At 48.9% G+C, this 17,726-nt stretch overlaps 1 protein-coding gene across 2 annotated transcripts; it reads left to right on the top strand.

Annotated features, from left to right (window-relative positions):
• Positions 1-5,231: 5,231 nt before the first annotated feature.
• On the top strand, positions 5,232-16,527 carry CILP (cartilage intermediate layer protein). Of its 2 annotated transcripts, XM_030955560.1 has the most exons (9): positions 5,232-5,414; positions 6,937-7,060; positions 7,882-7,965; positions 8,727-8,780; positions 10,262-10,447; positions 11,548-11,862; positions 11,970-12,078; positions 12,535-12,692; positions 13,288-16,527. In XM_030955560.1, the coding sequence occupies exons 2-9, from the start codon at positions 7,003-7,005 to the stop codon at positions 15,816-15,818; spliced, it is 3,495 nt and encodes a 1,164-aa protein (XP_030811420.1). In that variant the 5' UTR covers positions 5,232-5,414; positions 6,937-7,002; the 3' UTR covers positions 15,819-16,527. The 2 variants fall into 2 exon arrangements, with proteins under 2 accessions (XP_030811420.1, XP_030811421.1); XM_030955561.1 differs by lacking the exon at positions 8,727-8,780.
• The last annotated feature ends 1,199 nt before the right edge of the window (positions 16,528-17,726 follow it).

The raw sequence follows: 17,726 nt of genomic DNA, 5'->3' as shown, positions 1-17,726 counted from the left end.
AATCTGCTCTGAGCCAAGCTGTGGGGCTGCAGGAAGCCAGTGACTATCCCTTAGGATGAGCATCAGTGCTGCCATCTCCCCCCATCCAGATTTGGCTTCCCAGGGAGGTGTTTCTGGGAGCCAGCATTCAAGTTGTTCCTGCTGTTTCTCTGCAGAAGTGCTCATTTCCCATGCTGCCTTTGCAATCTGCTCCCTGCAATTTTTGTCTCAGATAGGACAAGGTGTTCACACCAGGAGCTGCCAGGCCTTCCTCCAGGAGCTCTTGGCCCCACCAAAGCCTCTGGTGTGCTCTTGGCAAACACACATTTACCCTCCAGTGAAAGCTGATCTGGCCACATATTCCAGGGGGAATCCCAGCAGCGCTGGAATTAGCTCGGCAGAGACCGGCTTTTCCAAGCATGTCCTTGGCATAGTGCATGAGGTCATGAGATATTTTACATCTCCGGTCGCCCCCATGACCACAGGCACTCCAGGAAGGGGAGGCATTTCCATGCTCTCTTTTGCCAGTGGGGATGCTGGCAAACCCTTTTGGAGCTGAAACCTGGGGGTAGATCAACCCTGGTTACCCCAGCCCAGGCACGGCCCCACATTGCTCAGTGCAGAAATTAACCTGACAGAAATTCCCACATGGTTCAAAGAGGAATGCCCACTGCCCTCACGGCTCTATCTCTTTCTGTCCATCCCATGTAGAGGCTCGTCTGAACACTAAAAAACACTTCTTAACTCAAAGCTTCACTTTCACTGCCATCACTATTGCCTCTGGTCTGACTTACATAGCCTACACCTCTCCAACGTGCTGCCAGTGCAATCCCTGCAAAATAGGATAAAGACAAACTGGAAGAACCAAGCCTGCCCCTGCACACTCATGGATCAGGCAGGATTTTGCTGGTTTTTAGGAAAAACTGGCTGATGTTTTGTTGGTGTAAATCACTGCAAACCTGCCCACTTCAACTTGGTTTATAGAAAGAATATGTAAGAAAAGGCACAAATGAGACCATGATCGCCATCCCGTGTGTGGGAGGCTGCTCCCCATGCCAGCATGGGTGCACAGCCTGGAGTGCATCCCAGCCCAAAGCCAATACACATAAACAGGAGCAATAAATAAAGGATTTCTTCAGGAGAAATTAATTACCCAAATCAACATGGACTTTGACACAGGATGGTCTTTGTCCACCCAACCCTGTCCAGAGCTAAAGCAAACAGCTGGTGGACTGTGGGTTGGAGCTCTGCTCCTGCCCTTCCTTTGCAGTGTAAATGTCCCCATTGAGGTCCTGTCCTGGCTTGGACCTGGCCACATTCCCATCAGGCCTGTTCCCATCCTGTGACCGCTTTTACATCATTGATCAGAGGTTGTGCAATAGCTCAGGCCCTGCCACATCTGTGGGCAGGATGTTCTCCACACCATGGTGCTGCCCTGCAAGTGTCCCTGAGCAGTTAATGCTTCAGGGAGAGGCTGGGATATCCACTATTCATGGAGGGCTTGAAAATAATGGCCTTCTCCATCTCAAAGAGAGTTTCTAAATGAGTCAGTATTCTTAATTTCCCCAGCTCAGACACTTAATTAAAAAGGGATTCACTATTGAGGCACTTCTGGTGCTCTCACAGCACCATGGTTTCTGCCTCTCCAAGTTCTGAAGGGAAGGAGAGACAGCAGATACGGCCATGGCCATAGGAGGGAAATACCGGTGGGACCCTTCTGCAGTCCAGGACATCCCAGTAAGCAGTGAATCCCTCCCCAGGGTATGTGGGTCTATATGTGTGCAGCAGGGTGGAAGGTGACAGTCCCTGGGCACTCCAATAGCAAACATGCCCTGCAAAAGCACTAGCAAAAGCCCTTTTCCTTTACAGATGGAATCATGGAACAGAGGGCACCCTCTTTTACATGTCAGGAGTCAGTTGTGTTTTGCTGGTGCCAGCAGACATTTGGGGCTTACCCCGTGGAACAGACCCCACAACCAGCACAGACACTTACTGTCTCCTCACTCCTGGCTCTTTCACCACTGCAGAAAAAACCTTCCTGAGCTCCAGAGCTAAAATCAGTCCTTCCCTGGATCCTAGCTCTACTGGTGTCCCCACTGTGCGCTGCCTTTTGTATCTGTTCCATAAACGATGTTTATGGAGCTGAGCACTACTGAGCCCCAGCAGAAGCTTTAACTCCCAAGCAAATCCTTCCAGAGGGGAAAAAGGTCCACTGGCTCCTTTTCTCCCAGTCATAGCCTGTAAATCCTCATCCACACAATGAAAACAAATTCCTGTAATTCATTTTTTGGCTCTTTTCCAAAGATTTTAGGCAGCTGGAGTGCAATTTTGTGCTGATGAAGCGGTGGAGGAGGGCTTAAGTGAAACAATATTGCGGTGGCTGGGAGGTTTGCTGGTGTTTCAGAGCTCAGAGGGAACCTCAGGGACCTGCCACATCTCCAAGTTCTCCTACAAACCATGGAAATCGCCACTCCGGCTCCTGGGATAGCAAAACAGGATTTAAAAAACAACATTAGCCACCCCTGGAGCATGGCTGGAGAAGTGCCGGGAGCCAAGTGCTTAATGAAATCCCAGCTCCCAACTCTCCCTTCTAAACCACGCAAACTTCCCCAAAGTGTTTGGGATGGAACAAAGTCATCAATCAGTTATTTTAACTCCCATCTCCGTAAACAGAAGCAAGCCCAGAGACATGCAGCAGGGGAAAATAACCGTCAGCTCCCTTTGGCGGAGTGGAGAGGGCGCAGGGAGGGAGGACGAGGGCAGCCGGCAGGGAATTAGGCATGGCCTTGGCCCAAAAGTGGATTTATGGGCCCCACAGAGCATGTTGCAGACCCCACAGCCTGTAAATTTGACATGCAGCCCTGAGAGCAGCCCCTCCAACCCTGCTATCCCCCCGGCATGGTACAGCTGGCTTTTGGAGATGGCCACTCTGCCCATTCTGTACTAGAAATGGTGGGAGGCATGAAGAACCAAGATGAGCATTACTAGCCAGCTCTCCCCTGGATTTATTAGATGAACACAACAAAAGTTATGGATACAACCACAAAGGAGTGTGGGGAGGGAGATGCTGCTGGCACCATCTGCTGTCACACTCCTCTGTTACTGCCCCAGCCTCAGCACTGGCCAGAGGGAGCATTAAGCATGGCAGCATTCACATAAATGCCTTATGGCTTTGACATTACACATCAGTGATGAAACCATGGAAAAAAACCATGAGATTTGGGTAGGCTCCCCAGCATTAATCCAGGAGGGGAATGAGTCCAAGAGGCTGTGGATCTGTTATCTGATGGGAAGGAGCAGCCTTAGGCAGCTGAAGCCACTGGTGATGGGCAGAAAGACAGGAGAAGTTTGGTCTGGGATGCATCCTTGTCACTGGCCATAGGTACTACAGCCCTGCTGACCACCCCACCCCTGACTTGTCCTCTCCACCCCAAGGGTTGGGGCATTGTTCACCTCCAGGCAGATGGAAAGTTTCTCCCAGAGCCAGTGGTGCTCAGCACTGGGAACATTCGGAGCCCTTCTCATGCTGCCCCCTCCAAAGTCAGCCACATGTTGGAGCTGCAGCAAGGGATGGTCAAGCCAAGAGAGACCGTGCAAATGAACTCTTCTAGAGACTTGGGGTTTGCATGGACTCGCAGGTCCCAAACTTGCTCCTAAATCCACACACATGTCTCCAGAGCTTGTCTTGACAGAAATATGCTAGAGAGAAAACAGCCATGCTGAGGAGGCTGCAAAATCCCCTGCAGAAATGCCTGCACCAGCACTGGGTCAGAGCTATCATCCCATTTCCATAATGTAAGGAATAACAGTTTATTCCTTTTGCAGAACAGCACATTTCCTTGCCCAGCAGTGCGACCCATAGAAATTGATGCCAGGATGTGGGCAAGCAGCTGGTGGACTGGAGATGTCTTGCCAAGGCACTGGTGCTAGGCTTAGTGTGGGTGAGCCATGGTGGGAGGTAAGTTCCATCTGAGGAAGATGAATTCCTTGCTCTCTGCCTCAGTACCTTTCCCACATCTTGTCCTCATCACAGAGGGGAAACAGAGATGATCTTCATGTTTATGTCAGAGGTCTGGAGCTTCCAGCTCACTGGGCACTCTCTGTCCACCACATAAACATTCTGCCATTTTTGGCACACCTTGGGTGTTTTTTCCTTTTCCCTTGTAAACATAAACAGGAGCTGGTGTAGGTCACCGCTGATTATTTTTTATGTGACATCTTGATCTGTGTTCCTCCTGCACCACTCCCTCAGGCAGCAGGGCTGACAAGGATTACTAGGAGGCAGCTTGGGACACCGCTGACTCCCACTGGCTGCCCCAACACCCATGCCCATCTTTTGGGGGTTGCTCCTGACACATACAGCCCATGCTTTCACACCACATTCCTGCAGCAACCATCTGCACAGTCAAGTGGCTCCAGGGCTGCAGGCATGGGTGGCAGTCACTCGCACAAGGCCACGTGCTTTGTCAACACCCAGGAGCCCTGGGTCCACAGACACTTGCCACGAGTTACATGAGAAAAATGTGGCTGCAGAGGGAGGAAAAGCCTGGAAGGCTGAAGCCAAACTGAGGCAAGCAAGAAACTCTGGTTAGGGGATATTGCTAGATCTCCCCATGGCTTGAGATGCAATCACATTTATTTACAAGGGTTGTCCTGCCTCCGCAGCTCTGTGCTACCCTGGGTGTTCAAACCAATCCCACTGGCTTTGTCCCACATCCTCATATCCCCACAGCATCCTCATCTGATCCTTGCCAGAGCCAGCACAGGGGCAGAGGTGGGCAGGCAGTGCAGGGAATGGTGCCCAGCTGAGCCCACACCTGCAAAACAGGGCAAATCCATGTGCACTGCTGGGTGGGCACCACGTTTGTCCCAGACCAGGTGAAGCCAAAAAGCATCCCCAAAACTCATGGTCTGTTTGCTGTATCTCCACTTTCAACACTCAGCAGCATCTATTTCAGATCCAGACCCCGGGTGAACCCCTAACAGTGACGGTGCTGGGCTGGGATGCGGGTGCCCACACCAGGACGCGGTACCCACACCGTGCCCTGTCCCACCAGCAGCAGCAGCCGCCACGCTGTGGCATCGCCACAGGTTTCTGTTTACCATCACTTTATTAAGGGATTATTCAGGCTGCGGTTTCCTCGCGCGTCCGATCTGTTTGTGCTCGCGGCCGGTGGCTCGCTGCCATCCCCTAAGCTACACGCCGGGCTATATAAGCGACCTCGCCGCCTCGGCTGCAGGAGGCTCGCACACAACCCGGCTCCGCTCGGCGCAGGGGAGGTTTCGGTGAGCCGCAGCTCTCTCTTCCCAGCCGGCTGCAAATCCCTGCACACGCAGCTGACAAGCCCTCGTCTCGCCCGCGGATCACAGCTCGGCTGGCGGCTCTGTGGCGGGAAGACGGGACTCTCCTTAAGTGGGGTTTTATGGCTTTTTAGGTAAGATTAAAAAACCCCAATCCTGCTGTTTTCACTTCTGTGGCAGATAGTAGTTATAGAATTCTTTTGTGTTAAGGCGACGTAATTAAGAGTGGCTGTGATTGAAGGTGAGGTGGAAATTAATTAATGGGCACATGACGGCACAGAGGCTGAAAAACATCGATGGGGATGCGGTTCCCTGCGTCCCGCTTCTCCCTTCCTCGTCCCAGCTAATGGGCTGGGGGAAGGGTTACAGGACAGCTGGAGCGGGGGTCTGGGGGGGCTTTGCTCACGTGGGGCTGTTTCATCTCCCGCGGCTCTGTCCCGCGCTGGCTTGCACAGCCCCCTGCCAGACAGGGGACACAGGCAGCTCCAAACCCTCCCTGCTGCCAAGACCCGGCTGCTTGAACCCCCCTTTTTTAGCATCGTGTATCTGGGTACAGAGGGATGTATCCCAATCCCAAACCCAGTGCTGAACAAGCTGCAGTCAGCTCCAAAAATAGTTGCCAAGTGGGAAACAGGATTAATTTTTTCCTGGTTATTGTCTGGCTGCGAGTTCACGACCCCACCGTAAGCCCACAAAACACTGCTCATGTGTTGCTTGTTATTTTTGCTTGACTGGGATTTGCTGAGCCATAATCAAAGTATTTCCTAGTCCCACATTCGCTGGTCCCAGAGGGGATGGTTAGTACCACTTACAAATAAGTGTTCTCGCAAGTGACTGCTCTTTGTCAGCCCCATTTTATGTGTAAACTGAGGCACCAAATGGCTGGGGCAATATTTTCCCCTCCTCCCAGTTCATTAATTTAGGGTGCATAAAATAAAGCACCTGGAATTCCAGCTGGTGTCACTAGGGATAACACCAGCTTCACAGGTACTTTCAGAAATTAAATACCCAAATACTTGATGCTCTAGGGCAAATGGACTCACTGAAAACAAAATCTGAAGTGGCTGAGCTGGTGAAGAATGACAAAGCCTCAGTCTCATATCTGTGCCTGTGGGAAAAGGAAAATACTGAGCTTCTTGCTACATTTGCAGGAAAGACTTGGCTTCTGCATGGGTTTTTCTGCTTTCAGAAGTGCTCAAGAGCCTTCCCTCTCCTCACACTCTGGGATGTACTGGGATAAGATGCTATCCTCACACTATGCCCAGTTTGCAGGCAGAGGGATGGAGGCATGGGGCTCTCCCTGCTCCTGCGGGGAGCAGATCTGGGTGCTGGGGGGCTTCCAGAGCTGCGTGGGCTGTGAGAGATCCCTGCGGAAGTATTTAAGCTGTTCCTAGGCATGTTAAGGAGATGCTGTTACAAAGCAGTGCTCTGCAAAATAGATTTGGGCTCAGATGTGAGAAGCAGGGGGGATGCAATCACAGATGTGGAGCCCCTGTTGCTCCCCACTGGGGAGGTAAATGAAGAGCTGCCGGGGGTGGGTGAAGAGGGGGTAAAAGTGCCCCTGTGGCATGATTTGGAGTGGTTCAGCCTGGGAGAAATTCCCCAAAAGCAGCAGGACCTGGGTGAGCTTTGACACAGTTGGGCTTGTCTCTGCAGAACTGGGGAAAGCGTGGGACGGCTGCGGAAACTCCAGGAATCCCCTGGTCACCTCTGGAGACAGCGATGGTCACCATGAAAGGCTGGATCCTCCTCCTCCTCTGGGGAGCCACGTCTGTTTTAGGTGAAGGTTAAACGTTTCCATTCTGGTCACTGCTCTGTCCCCTGCCCACGCCAGTGCAGGCATGTCTGTTGGCAGCCGCTGAGGCAGCAGACACAGCCCGACATCGATGCCGGGTGCTGCTCTGGGTCACTGCGGCGTTTGCCCGGCCAGACAACTTCCACGCAAGGACTGGCTCCCATCCAGCCCCCAGAGTTTGAGCAAAGCCTGTCTGCGAGTCACTGAGCTTCTGGTTGACCAGGGATGAGCTCCCCAGCCCACTGGTCATGCTAGGACCATCCCTGCCTGCTGTCTCTGAGATCCCATAGTGTCCAGTCTGCAGCCAGAGGAGCACAGGGACAGAGCTGGGCACAGGGGAGAGCTGGTGCTGGGGCTTAGCTTCCCAATTTCCAGCAAGCACCCCAGGAACCAGCCATGGCCATCAGCTCCCCTCAGGCATGCAGGTCGCCAGCAAGTTCAGAAACCAGCTCTTGTCCCATAAAAACAACCAACATTATCCACCTTGGATTAATTTTTCCTTGTGCATGCACAGGAAGGACATATTTTATCTCTCCAGCCATAAAAAGATTAGTTGATCTGAACTGCTCCAACAAAGGAAGTACAAAAAAGTTTTTCTGGGTGATAAGGGAAATAGAAAATATGTATCACATCTGAGCTGCAGTGATGCTGTGGGACATAACCATTATGTCCTTCTCTTGGCATCTCCTGCACTGCATCCTACAGGAGCTGTAACCAGCCACAGTCCAGTGGGAAAGCTGTGATACTGACCCTAAGGATGCCCAATTCCTTGAATATAATTTATTCTTTCATTTATTGACCCTTAGGACAAAGGATTCTGAAACCAGCTGTCAGCAGGGTCCAGATAGGACAGAGAACCTTCAGCCCGCTGGTAATGCTCAGCTTGGAGAGTAAGTTAATTCCCACCTTGGGTGGATTTTCCTCACTGGACAATTTTCCCAACAATTTACAACTAACCAGTATTATTTGAGTAGAAGAGGACATTTAGGGTTAGAATCATTCTATGATTCTATGATTTAGGCAATGGAATAAATGTTAATCATCCACAACCTCCTGTAGGGTTTTGGCTATCACTGACACATGCTGTTGGCTCCTCTCCTGGAAAAGGGAAGGTCAACGTGTGACCACAGCCCCAGCTCCTGCGGGAGGCACGCGCAGGCTGGGAGGGTGAGAAGAGCCCAGGGATGGGCCAGCACATGCTCTGACCTGCCTCTACCCTGCCCAGCCTGTCCCCACACCCTGGGCGGTTTGTGACACCATTCCTTCAGAATTAAAGCCTGTGGGGAATTAATTAACCTGCAGAGCCCACTCTGCTCATTAATCTCTGGGAGATGCCCCGACCTCTCATCTTTACTGTCCAGAGCTCAGAATTTAAATTTTAGTAGGCTGAAATTTAAAGGGCTGACCATGCTGAAGGATTTGGGGATTTCCCCAGCCTTCTGCCCACCTCCCAGCAGCTTTCTTAGCCACTGGGAAGAATCAAAGCACCAAAACCATGGACACTGAGAGGTCCCCTCCACTTGCTGAGAGGTATTTTTTTGAAGCCCACCAGTAAAATAGTTTTCCCCTGAAAGTGGATGGCACAAGGCAGTGATACTGGGGCTGGCTCCCTGCCTGGCAAACCCTGCCTGAATCACCCCTCTGCCCACAGGTACGAGGAGCAGCTCTCGCCGGGGAGACCCCACCTTCACCTATGTCAGACGCAGTACGTTCCTGCTGGCCGGCGCCACGGGCCAGCCCTGTCCCTTCCCACATCCCCACCAACGCTCCATCCCTCAGCTTCTCCCTCATCCTCCATGTTCTGCTTTTTCTGCTGTCAAAACGCTACTTAGAGCCATATAATGCCATTTTCCTCCACGGGATTTCCCTGCTCATTTCCTATCATCACCAGGCCCTGCAGATTAAAGCAGCTGATCCCAAACAAGCTTAGGATCTTGCTGAGATCCTGCTTTAATCTGTTGCACACTCATTTTTTGCCTGGGGCAAGCACAAATAGGCATTTATTCACAGGATGTGACCTTGTCCCCATCCCACCTCCTCCTGCATGCCTCAAATTACTAAATAAGTCATGGATCCCACTACTTGGGATGCTGAACTAGAGATGCTGATGTGCCAACAGATTAAAACCCTGCCCATTTAAGCCAAGTGCTCGCTCCAAGCCAGACATGATGCTCCCATATCTGCTCTCATTTAAAGGGTCTTTTCCACCCATCTGCTTTTATAAGCCAGGATTGTTTTCAAACACCCATTCACAATTTGAACAGTCCAGCCCTGTGCCTGTCTGCCTTTCTAGGAAACAAATCAACCTGCTCAATTACAAGCTGTGTGGAAGAATAGGTATGGGAGATGACATAGCACACATTTCCAAGAAACTTCATTTTTAGAAACTTTAGTCACTAGTGCACCCTCATAAACATTATTAGAACACTGTCATTTTTTAAAAAGCCCAAACCACAGACTTGGAGTGGATCTCATCCATTCAAAGTAGCTTAAATTAATAACATCTAGTAGCCCATTTAAAGAAATTCCTTTAAAAATATAACCTCATATTAAACTCCCAATGTGTTTTGTAAATTTTCTGGTTTACCAATCAGCTGGCTCCCGACATGTTCAGCCTGCTCAGTAGCATCTTAAGCTTCTGGTTTGCACTCAGTAAAAGTGGTGCTCACAATAGGACACACGTTGCCCCTATAGAAAACATATGTTGAAATTTGGTTAAAGACATTCAACATGATTATACCAACAATTTTACCCTTTTTTTGTAACTATTTAACTATTTTACCTTCTATTTAAACATTTAACCACATTTGAAACAGACAAGTGTTGTCCCCCAAACAACTTTTAAATGAGAATATGTGTTTGATTTCCTTAAGCCAAAGTTATTCAACACTAAGCATCAGCTGCCTGCACTTTGCTCCCTCTGGGTTTATCTTAATCATCCTGAATTTGGAAGCCTGCGGGGAATTAAGTCAGAAGCCTTCAGACGCCTTCTCATGCTTTAATTCCCAGCTCCCTGAACATGTTTTAATTCCCTGAACATGCTCTGAGTTTGTTTAATCCATGTGGTATGTAATATCCAAATGTATAGTCTGAGCTCTATAGAAGCTGCTAAAACCCAACTGCCCATTTTTGGGCAGCTCTATGTGTAATATGCATCTCAGTAACAAACCACTGATGTTATTCAAGGTCCACTGGTGCAAGATTCAAAAAGGTTTTTGTCTCCATGGTCGAAATGGAGCGAGTGCTCAGCCAAGTGTGGCCAAACCGGGGTGCAGAAGCGCACCAGATCCTGCCTGGCTGAGCGCCTCTGGGGCGTGCACTGTAATGAAGCAACTGAGGAAGGGCGGCTCTGCATTGGACATGTTTGCGCAGGTGCTCCTCTAAACTCACTTATGGGCAGGGGAGGATGTCGTGGTCTCACCATTGCCCAGGTGTTGAACTCCCTTTGCTGTCATTTAACCATCTTTCTCTCCTTTGACAGAATTTAGTGATTTCCAAGCAGGGCTGGAGAGTGCAAAGAGCAGAGCAGGGAGACTTTATAGCCAAACAGAAAGATAACAGGGATTCACAATATCTTGGGGATATAGAAAAAAATCCCATTAATCTCTTTATAACAGCAGCACTCAAGGTAGAATCAGTGACTGCAGACAGCTGTCTCCATAAAACCTCCAGGAAAGAGATGATTCAGGAATATCAAATTGCCATAGTCCCAGCTGAAGGGGTTTGTAATTAATTATATTATTCTTATAATCTCCTTTTAACCAAATAATTCTGAAAAAATTCTGAAAATATGTTTTGTGCAGAAAAGTTGTTTCAGGTTTTCACTGATTTCTTACATTTATTTTCATCTTTGAAGTATCAGATAGTTCCTGTACAGGGACGCTCTGTGATTGTAAAAGTAATGACCTGAGCCTTGAGAAAAGACAGATTATTATTTAGGATTAATCACTATAGGTAAATGAGAATTGAATAATACTTGTGAGCCCAAATGTTAAACCTATCGGGTAATGGCAATTATCCCACATTCTGCCCAAGCCAGGATACCATTGAATAAGGGAAGACAGCTTTTGGGATAGACCAAAATCACAACTTCTGAGCATACACTGGTAACAGAAACCTAGAAAGTTTATGACATTGAATTTGTAAACTTGCCAGGGTTGAGCTAAGAGCTCACATGGCGATCTGGATTCAAATTCCCCTGAAATTCAGCCCTTTGGGGAAGGTAAATAACAGTTCCTAGCTGTAATTATATCCACGTGGCTGCTTTCTACTAATTGTCAGGTTCAAAATGACATCGTCCCTGCCTTTCTAATGCACAGCTGTGGGTAATCAGGAAAAATATGTTTTGGATACAATTTACTCCTTATGCAGTACTTGCCTTATTGCATATAAATTAAAAGCAGATGCAAGAACACACTGTGAGTGTTGTGGGGACTTGGGGCTATTTTTTGACCTGTCTGCTTCTCTTCCAGCCTGCAACATCACCTGCCCCATGGGCCATGTCAATGCTGACTGTGACACTTGCATGTGTGAGGATGCCACCTTGCATGGGAAGGTGTCTCTCGAGGATGGGTCACCTGCTGCCGATGCCCGGGTCTACCTGCAAGCCAAGAAACTCAAGCTGTTGACAATGGCTGATAACAGAGGCATGTTTAGGATACCAGGGGTTTGTCCTGATGGCAAAAACACCCTTAAAATAAAGAAAGCCAAATATGCAACAGCGACTGTCACTGTGCCTGAGAGCAACCGGAGAAACCTGGCGATCCAAGTGCAGCTGCACCGATCAGGTAGCCCCAAAGACGGGGGATGCACGGAAGCTTTATGCAGGCATCGGAAATAAACTGTGGTTTTATGAGAGGAAGAGTAATGAGATGGCATTTTCCTTCTCCTGCAGGCAAACCCTATGTTTTCAGGAGCCCTGAGGACAAAGCCAGGAGAGTGGGACAGAGTGTGTCACTCTGCTGTGACGCCCGAGGGAGCCCAGCTCCTGACCGCTACCTCTGGTAAGGAGCTTGAATTTGATCTGCCAGAAGTCTTAGCTGTCCCATGGATGCCAGTTTTATCTCCTTACCATCTCCATAATTTGGGGGATTTAGTTATAAAACAGTTAAATGCGCTGAGAATTGATGGCTGCAAGTGATGGTTTCCTCAAGATGGCACAGGAATGTCATCTGTTGAGGGATTCACCGGAAAAATACACAGAGTTTAAAAACCTCATCAGACACAACTGGCAGCTCTGCCTCCCTGCCAGCTGTCCAGCTGTCCAGCAGCCAGCAGCCACATTGCAGTACTGCCACAAGTAGGGGAAAAATTTTTAGGTGATGCCACTTAGCCAAACTAAAATCCCAGGGAAACTGAGGCAGAAAATCTGGCAAAATCCACATAGTAGGATGCAGGATTAGGCCATAGCTGTGCTCCATCCAGATAGTCAGTCTCTGTCCCTTAACTGTTCCTGGCAGGTACCACAATGGCTCACTGCTGGATCCCTCCTTGTACAAATATAAAAACAACCTGATTCTGAAGAACCTGAAGAGAGAACAGTCAGGAGAGTATTTCTGCAAGGCCAGCAGTGACGGGGGATCGGCAAAGTCCCAAGTTGCCAAGCTGGCTGTCATAGGTAAGAGAAAATGTGCCTCATGTTCTCCAAGCAGCTGGGGAGGTGTTGGCGTGCAGGAACCAGAAACTGTTACACATCTGGTAAAGAAAAGTCACAGGAAAAATTCTTGAGGTTTATGTCATTCATCTGTTTGCAGACAAGCTTTAGTGAGCTGGTTATGAAACAGACACTCCCTACAAACCAGAGTTCTGGATTGCAGGTGGCCTATCAACCTCAACCTGCTCCTGTCAGGAGATTTCTCATTGTACTTGCTGCCTGACATGGGAATATTTCTGCTTGTTTAGGGTTGTTTTTAAAGTCTTGGGATATATTCTAGTCTTACCATAGTCAAAAAGCCAGACAGCCTCAGAGCATGTAGCTGAGGATAACCAAAGTGGATAAGCAGGAGCAGGGAGGATCCTGCAAACATCTCTTAATAAGGGTCCTAAAGCTAAAGCTGAGCTACTTGCTTCACTGAAATGAGTTAACCAGCTCACCAAAATCCTGCAAAAACCTCATTGCTTTTAGAAGCAATGTTTAGCTCTGAGGTTTCAGACAACATAGTGATAACTGTACAATTATTTCATGCTGCTCATTAAGAAATCCTATTCAACAGGAAGACAAGAGGCAGCCTGTGACTCCCAACCCCAAAGCCATCTCATCCGACTTCCTCATGATTGCTTCCAAAAAGCAACAAACTCCTTCTATTACGATGTGGGCAAGTGCCCAGCAAAGACCTGTGTGGGGAAGCTGGATAAGGGACTTAGGTGTAAGGACAATGTCTCCTACTGCTGTGGGGTATCCAAGATGGAAACCAGGGACATCTCCTGCGATGGCTACACGCTCCCTACTAAAGTCATCATTGAATGTGGTTGTAAAACATGCACTGAGACCAAAATAATGGTTCGAGGCAGAGCCACAGCAGCAGATAATGGTGAGCCACTGAGGTTTGGCCACATCTACATGGGGAACAAGAGAGTGAGTATGACTGGCTACAAGGGAACCTTCTCCATCCACGTCCCAGCAGATATGGAGAGACTGGTTCTAACTTTCGTGGACCGGCTGCAGAAGTTTGTGAACACAACAAAAGTTCTGGCCTTCAAGGAAAATGGAGGTGCTGTATTTCATGAGATCAAGCTACTGAGAAAGAAAGCCCCTGTTACACTGGAATCCACCGAAACCAATGTGATTTCTTTGGGGGAAATGGAAGAAGATGATCCAATTGCTGAATTAGAAATTCCTCCCAATGCATTTTATAGGAAAAATGGAGAGGTCTACAGTGGCAAAGTGAAAGCCAGTGTGACATTTCTGGACCCAAGAAACATCTCTACAGCCCCTGTGACACAAAGTGACCTGAACTTTGTAGATGAGGAAGGAGACGTATTTCCTCTCCGCACATACGGCATGTTTTCTGTGGACTTCACAGATGAACAGGGCATGGAGTCCCTCAATGCAGAAAAGGTGAAGGTTCATTTGGATGCTGCTCAGGTCAAGATGCCAGAGCACGTGCAAGAGATGAAGCTTTGGTCCCTGAACCCAGAGACAGGGTTATGGGAGGAAGAAGGAGACTTCAACCTTGAGAAAAGCACACGGCGCAAAAGGGAGGAGAGAACCTTTTTGGTTGGGAACATGGAGATCAAAGAGAGGCGTCTTTTTAACCTGGATGTCCCTGAGAGCAGACGGTGCTACGTCAAAGTACGAGCCTACAGAAGTGAGCGATTTCTGCAAAGCGAGCAGATCCAAGGGGTTGTGATTTCTATTATAAACTTGGAGCCAGAACCAGGGTTCTCCTCCAACCCCAGAGCATGGGGCCGTTTTGAGAGCGTAGTCACTGGTCCTAACGGCGCCTGTGTGCCCGCCTTCTGCGATGAGCAAAACCCCGAAGCCTATGGAGCTTACATCTTGGCAAGCATGGGGGGTGAAGAGCTTGAAGCTGTGCCCTCTGCTCCCAAACTCAACCCTGCTGCTATTGGGGTCCCACAGCCATACCTCAACAAGCTTAACTACAGGAGGACAGACCACGAGGACCCCAACATCAAGAAAACAGCATTCAGCATTAACATGGCCAAGCCAAGCCCTAATTCCCCAGAAGAGAACAATGGCCCTATTTATGCCTATGAAAACCTCAGTGAATGCGAGGAAGCTCCACACAGTGCTGCTCACTTCAGGTTTTACAGGATAGAAGGAGACCGGTATGACTTCAATACTGTTCCCTTCAGTGAAGATGACCTCATGAGCTGGACCGATGACTACCTGGCATGGTGGCCCAAGCCCATGGAATTTAGAGCCTGCTACATTAAAGTAAAAATAAACGGACCCCAAGAAGTGAATGTAAGATCTCGTAACATGGGTGGGACACACCCACGCACCATTGGCAAGCTCTACGGCATCCGGGACGTGCGCAGCATCCGTGACCCCCAGCAGCGGGACGTGTCAGCAGCCTGCCTGGAGTTCAAGTGCAGCGGAATGCTCTTCGACCAGGACCGCGTGGATCGCACACTCGTCAAAGTGATCCCACAAGGCAACTGCCGTCGAGTGAGCGTCAATAGCATGCTCCACGAGTACCTGGTGAACCACCTCCCCATGGCCACCAACAACGACACCAGTGAGTACACAATGCTGGCACCTCTTGACCCGCTGGGACACAACTACGGCATCTACACAGTCACTGATCAAGACCCGAGGATTGCCAAGGAAATCGCCCTGGGCAGGTGTTTTGATGGCACTTCTGATGGCACATCCAGAATCATGAAGAGCGATGTCGGCATTGGGTTGACTTTCACCTGCTCAGAGAGGAGCGCGACAGAGCAAAGCATCTTCCAGTCTCAGAGGAACTTGGGCCAGCAGTCTCCAAGGGACTCAGGCCGGCAGTCTCCAAGGGACTCAGGCCGGCAGTCTCCAGGGGACTCAGGCCGGCAGTCTCTAGGGGACTTGGGCCGGCAGTCTCCACGGGACTCGGGCCGGCAGTCTCCGAGGGACTGGAGCCAGCAGACTCCGAGGGACTGGAGTCAGCAGTCTCCGAGGGACTCGGGCCAGCAGTCCATCCTGGTTCTGCCAGGGCAAAGCCCTGTGTACCAGAGGCCACCGGCAAGCCGCCGTAACAACCAAGCCAGGATCCCGATGACAGGTCAACGTCCCACCTACTAGAGCTGTATAGGAGCATTGGTAAAGTCACTCACGCTCAATTAAATTTAATTTGAAAGTAACATCAACCTGCTAAATAATGTAATTGAAAGCTGGTAGGTGTCATTATTTATGAGACATAATTAAGGTGCCAATTTTTTCCCCCACCAGAAAGAAAAGATGTAAGGCAAGAACTGGGGGCCAGCAGAGGTAGTGAGTTTGTGTCTTATTAAATGCATCCATAAAAATCTTCTTTCTGCCTGACATTAAACAGCTTCACATGATAGCCTAAAGAGAAGACTAAACATATGATTCAATTAAGTCATGTACATAAAACGTTCTTCTGTTCTGCATCTGCAGACTTTGCCAGCCCAAGTACCTGTACAGTAGTTGGTAACATGAAAAGGAACAAACTGATTTCCTCATACTGAATTCAACTGCAAGGTTTTGTACTTGAAATGTAAGTATTTTATTTATTTCTAGCTTGTTTTAGAATTACTGTATTCAAGCTAAACTACTGGCAGCTGCATTTCTAAGAACTCACATGCTCAATAGCACAGAGAAGCCATGTGGATTTGTAGGCTCCATGTAGATACAGATAAGTTTTCTCTTGCTTCTTGCATTGTTTGACAAGAAAATCTATGCTCTTTGATAGGGTAGGTTAATAAAAAAAGTAATTTTGTAACTTTGACAATGTGTGTCACTTTTGTGTTTGAAATGCCCACGTAAATAAAACCACATGTAGAGCTGAGCAAAGAATAACCTGCAGGATTTAATCTTTCTATTCACAAACAGGTCACAACTTTATCAGTGTGAGACTGATCCTGGATATGGGTGAGGGGTTTTGTGGATGCCTGGTTCTCCTGCAGCTCCAGGATTTGGCCATGGCATGCTGCAGTCAGGGAATCTCTCCCCAGCTTGACAAGTGGAGAGTCAGCAATGGTTCTGGGAGAATCAGAGCAGCAGGGTCTGGGCAGGGATGAATTAAGGAGTGGCACAAGACAGAGGGAAAGGAGGGCTGGGAATTTGTGCTTTAAGGATAATAGGAAACCAGGCAACGTAGAGCAGCGCTGGGTGGAGATAGGGAGAAGATGGGCTTCCCTCCACACTCAGCAGCGGTGACCATAAGGAGCTGGCAAGAGGCTGCTCTTAGCTGAAGGTACAGCTGGCCACAGAAGGGGTCAGTGATCCCTCTCCAAGTGACCTATTAAATTGTCCTTTCCAGCCCCCACCCTTCCTAGAGTGAAATCAAGGACCTCACAGCACAGAAGACACCTTGTGTTTACAGGCAAACACTGGCAATAAAATTTTGGGTGCAAACAAACCAGAAAGTCTCTGACACCAAAACTCTCACCAAGAGAGATCATAAAAAGGTGGGCAGTGCATTTGGATGCAAACTGGAATTCAAACATGTGCTCCAACATGGATCTCCCTCTGCTACCTAATCCCCTCCTACGAATATGAAGCCAGTTATAGGCCTATGCTGCCATTATAGGTCCAGTGCCCATCAAGGGCAAAGGGAATTTTTCAATAGTGTTTAGCAAGCTTGTTCTCAGGTCTGATACAGGGCAGGCTGAACTATGCCTTAATAGGTTAAAAAACCCCTTAATAATCCACTTTTTAATGCAAATTGACAGTTATCAAAGACAAGCAGAAAAGGAAGAGCTGTGGAATACTCTGGCACATCCTCTTCATACCAATGAATTTAGACTCAGTGTGTTTTCTTTTGTGTCTAGTCTGCTGCAAGGGCTTGGCAGGAGCTGGAGCCAAGGCGGCCAGTGGGGAGCATTAGCTTGGACCTTCCCACAGAGCTCTTGGCTTGTGCAGAGAAATGTCTCTTCCCTCTGCTCCCCTCCTCCTCTGCAGACAGACAGCCAAATCCCAAACTTTGTTTCATCACTTTGAGAGTGAAGTAACACAAATGACTTCTAC

Source organism: Camarhynchus parvulus, chromosome 10 (assembly GCF_901933205.1).
Source record: "Camarhynchus parvulus chromosome 10, STF_HiC, whole genome shotgun sequence".
Classification (NCBI taxonomy): Eukaryota; Metazoa; Chordata; class Aves; order Passeriformes; family Thraupidae; genus Camarhynchus; species Camarhynchus parvulus.
This window is presented reverse-complemented; position numbering and strand designations above follow the sequence as displayed.